Source organism: Anomaloglossus baeobatrachus, chromosome 7 (assembly GCF_048569485.1).
Source record: "Anomaloglossus baeobatrachus isolate aAnoBae1 chromosome 7, aAnoBae1.hap1, whole genome shotgun sequence".
Classification (NCBI taxonomy): Eukaryota; Metazoa; Chordata; class Amphibia; order Anura; family Aromobatidae; genus Anomaloglossus; species Anomaloglossus baeobatrachus.
In genome coordinates this window covers 296,725,219-296,738,331 of record NC_134359.1, presented here as the reverse complement: position 1 = coordinate 296,738,331, position 13,113 = coordinate 296,725,219, and the positions used below count along the sequence as shown (strand labels likewise).

The window sequence follows — 13,113 nt, the reverse complement described above, 5'->3', positions numbered from 1 at the left end:
CTCGAGCCACCGACACACGAGCCCGGATCCGAGCGGCTCGGCTGCAGCCGAGCGCGGGGCGGTACACATCCAGCAACGACCGGCGACCTCACAGCAGGGGCCAGGGCATTGCTGGATGTCACACACAGCGACAGGACGTCGCTGCTACGTTACAGAAAATGGTGACTTAGCAGCGACGTCGTTGTCGCTGTGTGTGACACCACCTTTAGACTTCAAAATACTGATTATATAAATGTAATCGGTTGTATTCACAATTCTTAGCAAACAATAAAGAACAAACATCACAGTCAAAGGTCGAGGGAAAGTGAAAGTAACTTTTTCATACAGTTGTGTCCGGGCAGGAGATTCGCAGAGCTGAAGGATAAGCACAAAGGCTTCCCTGGGAGAAGAAAGCCAGAATTATGTGGGATTTGCAGATACTTTCAGGAGATATCTAAAAGAATCTGATGAAGGGTCCGAGGTAGAAATGGACCTGATGAAGAAATGTGTCCTCCTCCTCCTCCTGCACCACACAGGTCAGTTCTATTTCTTCCCTGTTCTTCCATAAAGGGCGGAGGAGACAGATTTGGGAAGCTTCAGTTTACACATCTGGGTGGGGGAGGGCTGGGATCAGTGCTCCACATGTAGGAATCCCAAAACTCCCTTCCCGGAATCCACAATCCTCCAGAAACTTCTGTACAGTATCTAAAAACAGGGCACTTTTATCTCCTCATACTTAAAAAACATTTGTTGACGCCGTGATTTTTTTGAAGCTGAAAAACTTTTATACAGATTATTTTGCCTGTAATTATCATCATTTACCGTGAATGCAGCTGATGTCTCATGAGAATTATGGGCTGGAGACACGGATCAGTTATAATCATGATGATTTTTTTATGGTTTTACAATGTGTCCTTAAAAAATATTGTCTGTCCATGATTATTTGAGAAACTGTTAAGAAAAAAAAAGTTTTCTTGTCAACCCTTTACCGACCTTCTGCAACACGACACCAGGAAGGCTAAAGCCGGCATCACACGCTACTATATATCGGGCGATATGTCGTCGGGGTCACGGATTCTGTGACGCACATCCGGCATTGTTTGACATATCGTAGCGTGTGACAGCTAGGAGCGACTGTTAACAATCAAAAATACTCACCTTATCGTTGCTCGTTGACACCGCTCATTTTCATAAAATCGTTCTTCCTGTGTGACACCTCAGGAACGACGAACACAGCTTACCTGCGTCCCACGGCAATGCGGAAGGAAGAAGGTGGGCAGGATGTTACGTCCCACTCATCTCCGCCCCTCCGCTTCTATTGGGCGGCCGCTGTGTGACGTCGCTGTGACGCCGAACGTCCCTCCCACTTCAGGATGAGGATGTTCGCCGCCCACAGCAAGGTCGTTCGGGAGGTAAGTACGTGTGACAGGGGTTAACGACTTTGTGCGACATGGGCAACAAATTGCCCGTGACGCACAAACGATGGTGGCGGGTGCGATCGCACGACATATCGGCACGTGAAACGCCGCCTTAAGCCTTTCCTGAGATCTGGAGATAATCATCTCCTTTTTCTTGTACTACTTTCTTATTTTCTGTTGTTATAGTACCAACGTAATCTATAGCACTGTACAAAGATTAAGAAGCCTTTCCAGAGATCGGATATGTGATAATTTATAGATTAATGGAGTTCCGACTGCCGGAACCTGCATCGATTCGGCTCTTCGCCAACATGCAGTCAGCCATCTACAGAATATTTCCGAGGGTGGGAGGGTGTTGGGTTTTTTTGGACACACTACATCCTATCATGCTATTTTACCCTCAGTGAGAGCCAATCAGACACTGACGCTCACATTGGGCCTAGCACCGAGTGTATCCGAGCACATAGCGTACCCGAGCACAGCGATACTTGATCGTGTTCAGCATAAATACAGCTCCCAAACTCTGAACTCTGACACTGATTTTTTAGTCTGTGTTCGGTACACACCCTCTAACTTTACAGTTCAGGTTCGCTCATCTCTCTAGTCAGACAGGTGCCTTAATTTACATAGGTAATAAAACTGTTTAAACATAAAATTAAAAAAGTAAAATCTACAGTACAAGTAGGATTTAGAAATACATGTAGGAGTCCCCTACATGTATTTCTAAATGGATCAATTTGGGTTTTGAGGGTGACAGATTCCCTTTAGAGTAACCAGTCTCTATAATTTAGCCAGCACAATTCAGTGATATCCGCTGCCTTGTCCTCAGTGATATCAGCTGCCTTGTCTTCAGTGATATCAGCTGCCTTGTCTTCAGTGATATCAGCTGCCTTGTCCTCAGTGATATCAGCTGCCTTGTCCTGAGTGATATCCGCTGCCTTGTCCTCAGTGATATCAGCTGCCTTGTCCACAGTGATATCAGCTGCCTTGTCCACAGTTATATCAGCTGCCTTGTCCTCAGTGATATCCGCTGCCTTGTCCTCAGTGATATCCGCTGCCTTGTCCTCAGTGATATCCGCTGCCTTGTCCTCAGTGATATCCGCTGCCTTGTCCTCAGTGATATCCGCTGCCTTGTCCACAGTTATCTCAGCTGCCTTGTCCTCAGTGATATCAGCTGCCTTGTCCTCAGTGATATCCGCTGCCTTGTCCTCAGTGATATCCGCTGCCTTGTCCTCAGTGATATCAGCTGCCTTGTCCTCGGTAACACGAGCTAAAGCGAAGATCACTGACGTAATGTAAGTGACTCATTTTATAGCAGGGATGAAATTGTGTGGAAATTGGGTTTTTGTGATAAAGTTTACTGTCCTAGTATGGAATGATTTTTTTGCAATGGATGGGACAGTCGGCGGCCACTTCTTGGAAGCAATATCATCCCAGCTACGATATACTAAGATGGGAATTACTCGTAACCCTGTAAAGAAGGACACACATTCTGCTTCAATAACACATGGGGGGGTAGACAGAAAATGAAAGCCCAGCCTGACTCCAATGGAAATAGATACTCAGCTATTAAAGGGAACCTGTCACCAGATTTATTAGTTCTAAACCAAAACTAGCACCTTAAGCAGCTCCTGTGCTGCTTTCTATAAAGCAAATACCTTTATAAAATCTTCCGCCATGTATGCTAATCCTTGGGTCGGTTCGATGGACGTCCTATTTTGTGGTTCCTGTCTCTCCTTTAGGCTCTGATCAACTTCCTCCTTTGATGACACTAAGGCTGGGGACCCTGTGATGTCCCTTATCCCAACAGTAGACTTTAAGGTAGTCAGCTTCGAGCCTCCAATGTGGCCCCGTCTCCTATCCTGGCCCTGATGACAAAGTCCCCCCCACCCAGGGGACTGACCAGGACGGAGATCCCAAAAACCCATCAACACAGAACGGACGGGGTAAACCAAAACTCACACACACCTAAAACCTGCACCAGGGAATAACCAAATGTTCACGGGTAAGGGTACAAATAAAAGGGGGTAGAAGAAACGACTTACTACATTCACAGCAGATAGCAACAGAAATGTCCTCTGTGCTCTTGGGCTAGTTCCAACTGAGTTGAATATCCAGCAACCTCTCTAGGAAGCAGAGGGAGTGAGTAACTGCTGCAGCACCAGAGAAGAAGTTAACCCTAAAGTGCCCAAAGGAAAACAACACCGTTTAAATGTGCATGGTCTTAGATGGTAGTAGAGAACTCTGATCCTGAGCCTGTGTTAAACACACGACACAAAGGAGGACGGCAATCAGCACGGAGAGGAGGGACAGGAGCCGCAAAATTAGCCTCCTTTTATAAAGGTATTTGTGGGGTGTACAGGGGGAGTCAGGGGACAAAATGCACCTTTATAGAATGCAGCACAGGCGCTGCTTAAAGTGCTAGTTTTGGTTTAGAACTAAAAATTCTGGTGACAAGTTCCCTTTAATGCTACATGCGCACGCTGCAGTTTTTTCTGCACACAAACTGCAACCAAAACTGCACCTTGTCAGGCCTAAAACACACTTCCGCATAAAAAACGTACATGTGACACGTTCCGTTTTTCGGGTCCGTGTTCCATTTTTAATGGGCGTTTCTCTGGTACGTATGACATCCGTGTGATGGCGTATGCTAGCCGTGTGTGTGTGGAATGGCTGTGTATGCATACGTGTAATGTCCATGTGGAATGTCCGTGTGTGATGCACAATGTTGTTGTTACATGTCGGCTGACAGCAGACAGAGTTGCGTGATGAGAATGAACTCGGGTGAACTTCACCCGACTTCATTGTCATACCGTGGCTCTGTCTGGGTGTCGCGTACTGATTAGCGGTCACCTGTGAAGGACTCACCGGTGACCCCTAATCCCCTGAGTGACTGAAGTGAGCAGCGTGATTTGCGCTGCCGTCACTCAGGCTACCCGCGGCCAGCTGGATCCTCCCCCCGAGACCACAACTCACCTGTGACTTCATCGCTGTCTTTCGGGCGACTTGCTGTCACAGGTGGAGGATCCAGCGGTGGCCGAGAGTAACCTCAGTGACAGCACAGCTGATCGCGCGGCTCACCTCAGTTGCTGCGTAGAGCTGACAGGAGCGGCGGTGTTCTTCTGCAGCTCCTGTCACCTTCATGTAGCAGAGCTGGAAGCGATGTGGGACCTCCGTGGATTACGCCGGACATGGATGGGGTTTTGGGGCTTAATAAAGTGGTGAACGAGGGTATTTGTGATTGTTTTTTATTGCAAATAAAGGATTTTTCGTTGTGTGTGTTTATTAACTTTAAATTACAGGTTAATCATCGGGGGTCTGATAGACGCCTGCAATGATTAATCTAGGACTTAGTGGCAGCTATGGGTTGCTGCCATTAACTCCTTATTACCCCGATTGCCAACACACCAGGGCAAATCGAGAAGAGCTGGGTAGAATTCCTGAACTATCTCATCTAATGGATGCAGCAATTCTGGGCGGCTGCTGGCTGATATTGTTAGGCTGGGGGCTCCCCATAACGTGGAGCTCCCCATCCTGAGAATACCAGCCTTCAGCCGTATGGCTTTACCCTGGCTGGTATCAAAATTGGGGGGGACCGCACGTCGTTTTTTTTTAATTATTTATTTTACTGCACAGTATAGACCTGCCCACAGGCTGCTGTGATTGGTTGCAGTGAGACAGCTGTCACTCAGCGTGTGGGCGTGTCTAACTGCAACCAATCATAGGTGCTTGTGGGCGGGAGAAGCAGGGAATACGAGATTGTTTAATGAGCGGCTGTTTTTTTCAAATTAACTGAAGCCGCGTATCTTTGGAGCAGCTGTTCGTTTAAAAACGCACACGGACGGTACGTGCTGAACACGGACATGCTACGTGTGCCGTCCGTGCAGGCACGGACCCATTGACTTTAGTGAGTCCGTGCCTGCGTGCTGACCGCCAAAAACGGACATGTCGGCCATGTGGGAAAACGCACACACGTACTAACCACATGGACACACGTTCCATGTGATTTTACGTGTGCGTGCCATCTACCATAGGGCAACATTGGTCAACGTGTCTCCGTTTCTCCGGTACGTACAAAAACGTACCAAACACGTACCGGAGGCACGGATGTGTGTTGCAGGCCTCAGAGAGAGCCTAGAAATGGAAAAAAATGCTTGTAATGATGGTGCTTTTTTCGCCGCGATTTTGCACTAAACCTAAAAGATTCCCCTTCTGCAGCTCGTGGGCTGCATTCTAGCAAGGTTCCTGTTGTTATTGTGCCCCCTTTTAGACCAAAATAAATACTTTATAAAGTGGTATGCAAATCTTGTTAATCGTACACGGGGGCGGGCTGTCTGGTGTTCGATGTTCTGCCTCCTGCTGCTTTAAGCCGTCCCCCATCCCCCATCGCTCAATTTCATACCTCAGGACGCCGCCCAGTGCACCCGAGATCTCGCGCATGCGCCGTGCCCCTCTAGCGGGACTGCACTGTGCAGTGTGACCGCTGGTGATGTGTTGTGCAGGCATGAGATTATGGGCGGCGCTGTGATTTTCATCAGCAAGTACCCGCCCATGGTCTCGTGCCCGCGCTTTCCCCTCTGCCTCCACCGTTCTGCGCAAGCGCTGGCCAGATGACCCCACGTCACCTCTTTCCCATCTTGCCCTGGAGCAGGAAATAGTAAGTCGGTAAGCTCCTCTACGCGTCTCCTCGTGATCGGTGGTGTCCTGCTCCGCTCCTCCCATCTATTTCCTGCTCCAGGGCAAGATGGGAAAGAGGTTACGTGAGGTCATCTGGCCAGCGCTTGCGCAGAACGGTGGAGGCAGAGGGGGAAGTGCGGGCACGAGATTATGGGCGGGTACTTGCTGATGAAAATCACAGCGCCGCCCATAATCTCACTAAATAATGTATTTAGAAATAAATAACAGAATAGCTTCATAGAGCGGTAGCTAGCTTGGCCATCTGTTTTATTTTTTAATTTTTGGGAATAAAAAAATTATGCGCGGTCCCCCCCGTTTTTCACATCCAGCACAGGAACAGCAGCAGCTGCAGGCTGCAACCCTCAGTTGTCTGCTGTACCTTGGCTGGTTATGAAAAATAGAGGGGGATCCCACACTTTTTTGTTTTTAATTATTTGATTTATTTAAAAAAAAAATTATGTGTAACCCCCCCATTTTTCGAAAACCAGCACAGGAACAGCAGACAACTGGGGGCTGATATTATTAGGGTGGGAAGGGCCATTGTTATTTGGCCCTTTGCAGCCTAACAATAGCAGCCCGCAGCCGCCCCAGAAGTAGCGCATCTATAAGGCGCTGGGCACAGCTCCTCCCGTTGCCCTGGTGCGGTGGCAATTGAGGTAATAAGGAGTTAATTGCAGCCCACAGCTGCTACTAAGTGTTAGATTAGTGATGGCAGTTGTCTATGAGACCCAATCACTAATCTATAAGTGAAAGTAAATAAACACAGACACCTCAAAAATGCTTTATTTGAATTTAAAAGACAAAAAGCCCCCCTTTCACCACTTTATTAACCCCCAAACACCCCTGCACGTCTGAAGTAATCCACACGAGGTCCCACGGTGATTCAGCTCTGCTACATCCCTGTCCTGTCACAGCGAGCGCCATAGAACATGACTGCACGCTATGAGTGCAGACAGAGCTGCATGATCAGAATAAACTCTGTTGAACCCCTGATGTCACAGTTGCGAGCCCCGCAATATCGCATGTATCATGACAGTGACATCACGAATTGTGAGGTTCAGGTCATGACTGAAGTGAGCCACGCGATCAGCGGTGACGTCACTCAGGTGAGTCCTCCACCTGTGGCACACTCCAGTCATGGCCTGTTTTGCGGTTACAGGTGGAGGACTCCACCTTTGACTGCAAATAATCCGAGTGATGTCACCGCTGATCACGTGGCTCACTTCAGTCACTCTGGTGATTTGCTGTCATGGGAGGAGGACTTCAGCTGTGGCCGCGGCTAACCTGAGTGACTTAACTGCTGACACCTGTCTCACTTCAGTTGCTGCATACAGCTCACAGTACGCAGTCATGTTCTATGGCGCTTGCTGTGAGTGTCAGATGTAGCAGTGCTGGAAGTGTTGTGTGACCTCGTGTCGATTACATCAGCCTTGCAGGTGTGCAATTGGGTTTAATAAAATGCTAAAAGACAGTGCTTTTTTGTCTTTTATTTCAAATAAAGGATTTTTGGGGTGTTTGTGTCTATTTACTTTCACTTACAGATTAGTGATGAGGGGGTGTCTCATAGACACCTGCCATGACTAATCTAGGATTAGTGGCAGCTATGGGCTGCCATTAACGTCTTATTACCCCTATTGCCACCGCACCAGGGCAATCGGGAAGAGCTGGGTAAAGTGCCGGGACTGTCGCATCTAATGGATGGCTGCTGGTTCATATTTTTAGGCTGGGGAGAGCCTAATTACCATAGGCCTCCCCAGTCTAAGAATACCAGCCCCCAGCTGTGGGCTTTATCTTGGCTGGGTATTGGCTGGGTACTGTAGACGAAAATCTGCAAAGTGTGCACAGCAAATTTGAATTCTCATACACTTTGCTGGGAAGTCAAAAGTCAGAACGCTGACAACAAAACCGCACCAAAAAAAGCGACAAAAATGAGGCAACAAACGCAGCGTGCGTAAGTAGCCTAAAGGTCCAGTCACACATAATGAGATCGTTAACGAGATCGTTACTACGTCACAGTATCCGGATCGTTGTTAAACCGTTGGTGAGATCGTTGGTGAGATGTCACACAGTCATTTTCCCAACGACTTTAGTAACGATGCAGCGACCTGTATAACGATCTCGTTGGTTGTTGGGACCCTGTCACACAGAAGCTATGTAACGATTCCGACCTCAAATAGGGGCGTAGTTTTTGACGCTATAAGCCACGTAGGCATGCATATGCGTCGCCTTTTCCACACCCCTCCGCTCCGATTGGTGGTCAACACAGCGTTCTGATTAGGCGGCCGGCCTAGAAGGCAACTTTGTATCGCTTCATCCTTTGTCCCTTTTTGAGCATTGCTTTGAGGATAGAACCTGTGACTCCACCCGGATTCATTCGTACTTTGTTCCCGGTTGCTTGCTTGCTTTTCGGATCGAAGCTGCATCTGCACCCGGATTCATCCCTCTTTCGTTCCCGAGTGTTTGCTTACTGTTCTCAGCGCCAACCGATCGGTGCAGAGGGGGTGTGGAAAACGTGACGCAACTACACGCCTACGTGTCACACTTTAAGTTCTCATCTAGGTCGTTAACGAGATCGTTGGTAGGTGTCAAATATACAGATCCATCCTGCCCAGCAGGACTCCAACGAGCCAGAAATGGCCCAGGACATTCAGCAACGACCAACGATCTCACAGCAGGGGGCGGATCCTTACATGTCAAACATAACGAGATCGCTGGTGAAGTCGTTGTTTCGTCACAGAAACTGTGACGAAGCAATAATGTCGTTAGCGATCTCGTTATGTGTGAAGTGGCCTTTAGACTTCAAGATACTGACTATATAAATGTTAACAGTTGTATTCACAATTCTTATCAAACAAGTCAGAACAAACATTAAAGTCAAGGCTAGAAAGTGAAAGTATCATTCATAGAGTTGTGTCCGGGCAGGAGAAGAGCGGAGCTGAAGAATAAGCACAAAGGGCTTCCCTGGGAGAAGAAATCCAGAATTATGAAGGATATGCAGCTACTTTCAGGAGATATCTGAGAGAATCTGATGAAGGGTCCAGGGTAGAAATGGACCTGATGAAGAAATGTGTCCTCCTCCTCCTCCTGCACCACACAGGTCAGTTCTATTTCTCCCCTGTTCTTCCATAAAGGGCGGAGGAGACAGATTTGGGAAGCTTCAGTTTACACATCTGGGTGGGGGAGGGCTGGGATCAGTGCTCCACATGTAGGAATCCCAAAACTCCCTTCCCGGAATCCACAACCCTCCAGAAACTTCTGCACAGTATCTAAAAACAGGGCACTTTTATCTCCTCGTCCTTAAAAAACAATTGTTGACTTTTTTTGAAGCTGAAGAAACTTATACAGATTATTTTGCCTGTAATTATCATTTACCGTGAAAGCAGCTGATGATTCATATGAGAATTATGGGCTGGAGGCACAGATCACTTATAATCACAATGATTTTTTTTATGATTTTATAATGTGTCCATAAAAAATATTGTCTGTCTGTGATTTTTTGAGAAACTGTCCCGAAAAAAAAAGTTTTCTTGTCAACCCTTTACCGACTTTCTGCAACACGACACCAGGAAGGCTAAGCCTTCCCTCAGATCTGGAGGAATTTTTTTTTTTTCTTTTACTACATTTCTTTTTTCTGCTGTTATAGTACTAACATAATCCATAGCGCTGCACAAAGATTATGAAGTCTTTCCGGAGGTCGGATATGTGATAATTTATAGATCAGTGGGGTTCCACACCGATTGGCACGACAGGGCACCCGCAGTGCTCATGCTCGACCGCCGCTCCATTCATACCCTATGGAGCTGCCAGTAGATGATGAGTGAAATAGGGAATGAATGGAGTGGCAATCAAGCATGCTCCATTCTAACGGGGTAAAAGCGCCCCGTTCTGCTGATCGATGTGGGTGTCAGTGGGAGGACCCCCTACAATCTCAATCCTATGGATTGGTGATAAATCATTATAGCTGAACAGTCCCTTTAAGTATATTTTTGTAAAGTTTTTTTTTAGGGGCTGAAGGAAATCCTATAGACTGAGTGCGGACAAGCATTGTTAATTGAATGGTTCCGTAATGACCGTAGTAAACAAAATTTTATTATCAGCAGTTGGTTTTCCAGCACAAAAAAAGACCCAAGTTGATCAGCCATCATGTGCCTTTAACCTGTTAAATGCTGTTATCAAATTCTGACAACAGCATTTAACATACGCTGATGACCCCCGTGCCTATCATTATGATTCTCCTGTGAACACTGGCCTGTGGCCAGCGTTCATTGAAGATCATAGTTTTAGCTATACATAGCAATGTAGATGCACTGCTATGTATAGTACAAGTAATAAGATGATCACGGCTTCAACTATTAAATCCAGTAGAAAGTTAAAAAAAATGAAAAAATAAAAATTGTACTTTTGTCGACGGGTGAGCCTTTCCTCAGGGCCATCGATCCACCTGCAATATGATCGCGGCACGCTGATGGGTTTTCATGACAATTGGGAGTCAGCTGATGACCCCCGTGCCTGTCATTATGATTCTCCTGTGAACACCAGCCCATGGCCAGCGTTCATTGAAGATCATAGTTTTAGCTATACATAGCAATGCCAAAGCACTGCTATGTATAGTACAAGAGATAGGACAATCGCAGCTTCAACTATTAAATACAGTAGAAAGTTAAAAAAATATGAAAAAATAAAAGAACACGGAACCACAGAACCACGACAATTTTGACACATTAAAAATAAAACAAAGAAAAGAATATACATATTTGGTATTGCTGCATTCAAAAATGTCTGATCTTTTGAAATATAAGATAAATTAATCTGATTGGCATAACAAGAAAAAACTCTAAACGCCATAATTACGTTTTTTTTGCAACATAGCTGTAAAATGCAATGAGGCAATCAAAACACCATATCTACCCCAAAACGGTATTGTCACAAACAGGGCCAGGGGGTCACTCGGACAGCCCTCTGCTTGGTCCTGACCTTGTCAATCTGTAGTGAAACCGCGCCTCACAGGCCCACCCTGACGTCCCTAATACGTCGGAGCCACGTGAGACGACCTCGTCACTTCTGCCAACACGCGAAGTTCCACACTCCCAAAGGGTATGTAAGGTCTGCTTGGCTCAATGCAGCACTGACACCTCCTGTCCCTGCATTCACAGGGAGGCACTAGAAGTGGAACTGAGTAGGCCGTGCAACCTCCGCCGCGGCACCCAGCTTTCCCACAACCCAACAGGCAGACAGGAACTTTCCACTAGCCCCAGTGCAGCCGGTCCCATACAGTGTTGTAGACTGCCACCATTTAATCATTAGATATAGGCCTAGTCCGTTAATAGGACTATATTGGGCCAGAAACCAGCCCAGGTAGCGTGTAAATCTAAGGCGGGCTTTGCACACTACGACATCGCAGGTGCGATGTCGGTGGGGTCAAATTGAAAATGACGTATTTCCGGCATCGCATGCGACATCGTAGTGTGTAAAGGCTTGATGATACGATTAACGAGCGCAAAAGTGTCGTAATCGTATCATCGGTGCAGCGTCGGCGTAATCCATAATTACGCTGACGCGACGGTCCGATGTTGTTCCTCGCTCCTGCGGCAGCACACATCGCTGTGTGTGAAGCCGCAGGAGCGAGGAACATCTCCTACCGGCGTCACCGCGGCTTCCGTAGGATATGCGGAAGGAAGGAGGTGGGCGGGATGTTTACATCCCGCTCATCTCCGCCCCTCCGCTCCTATTGGCCACCTGCCGTGTGACGTCGCTGTGACGCCGCACGACCCGCCCCCTTAATAAGGAGGCGGGTCGCCGGCCAGAGCGACGGTCGCAGGACAGGTGAGTCCATGTGAAGCTGCCGTAGCGATAATGTTCGCTACGGCAGCTATCACAAGGATATCGCTGCTGCGACGGGGGCGGGGACTATCGCGTGCGACATCGCAGCATCAGCTTGCGTTGTCACAACGTGCAAAGCCCGCCTTAGTCAAGCTCACAGACTTGTGATCTGGAAATTGAGATAAAAGCAACAGCCCAAGATTAAATTTTATATTTAATTACCTTAAGGGCACACTAGATAATACAATATATACAAGATGGGTCTTACAGTCAGAAGTATAGTTATAGATAAGATATGGATTACAAACAGATACACAGATGGATCAGTTTCCTTGTTTCTTTGGAATTAAGCCTGGTGCTGGCTTGCACAGGGGATGCGCTGTGGAGCTACAAATTCTTGTAACCCCTCACACGCGTGTCACACGTGACTTCTCAGAGAATAACACCCTCAAGATGTCCACACTGATGTTATGAAACACTGCACATTCCATGTCCCCTCCCACCAGGTGACCTAAGATTGGGCTGGACATGGGTGTGCCTTTTACCTTCCAGGGAAATAGGGATTTTCAGTTTTCCCATATCTCAGCCCCTGAGTATCCCACACAAAAGATGACCATTATATTTCCAGTTATTATATGATCTGTCTATGGATATGAAACATGATAGGTCTGTGGGCTTCCTTCAGAGAGTTATTAATTTTTGGCTGCTGCACACATCTCACAATTTAGGTGAAATGTATAGGTCATGCATCTTGCTGTCAGGAATCTAAAAATATGCCTGCCTTTTTTGTTGGGACGACGCACTCCCCAATACTGTAACTCTTACATCGGCCCCTCGAAGTCTGTCAAAAGCCTGGACATGGTTCTTTGAAGTTAGGTTATAAACTTGTAGTTCTCCTCCTTAATCCTGAGCAGGAAAATTTGCTCAGTAAGGCCCGTTTCACACATCCGGCATTTTGCCGGATGCCGGATCCAGCACGCATACAGTACAGTACATTAATTTACAGTAGAAGCGCGACGCCATACGGACAAATGCAGTTGTGCATCAAGCACACAACGACATGGTGTCGCGCTTCCAATGTAAACGAATGTACTGTACTGCATGCGTGCCGGAGCCAGCATCCGGCGAAATGCAGGATGTGTGTAATGGGCCTAAGGGGACTTGCTGGCTTCCTTGGACTTAATGGAATTTGTCACCTGGCCAGTTGCTGAGTAGATCT

General features: G+C 47.2%; 1 protein-coding gene across 1 annotated transcript in view; it reads left to right on the top strand.

The window, feature by feature from the left end:
* The first annotated feature begins 420 nt into the window (after positions 1 to 420).
* LOC142246478 (uncharacterized) overlaps positions 421 to 13,113 on the top strand; it is a 34,101-nt gene continuing 21,408 nt past the window's right edge. Inside the window, exons 1-2 of the mRNA XM_075319539.1 lie at positions 421 to 515; positions 8,997 to 9,171. Coding sequence (XP_075175654.1) covers positions 9,123 to 9,171 — 49 coding nt within the window. The 5' untranslated portion in view covers positions 421 to 515; positions 8,997 to 9,122. The remainder of the gene's footprint in view (positions 516 to 8,996; positions 9,172 to 13,113) is intronic.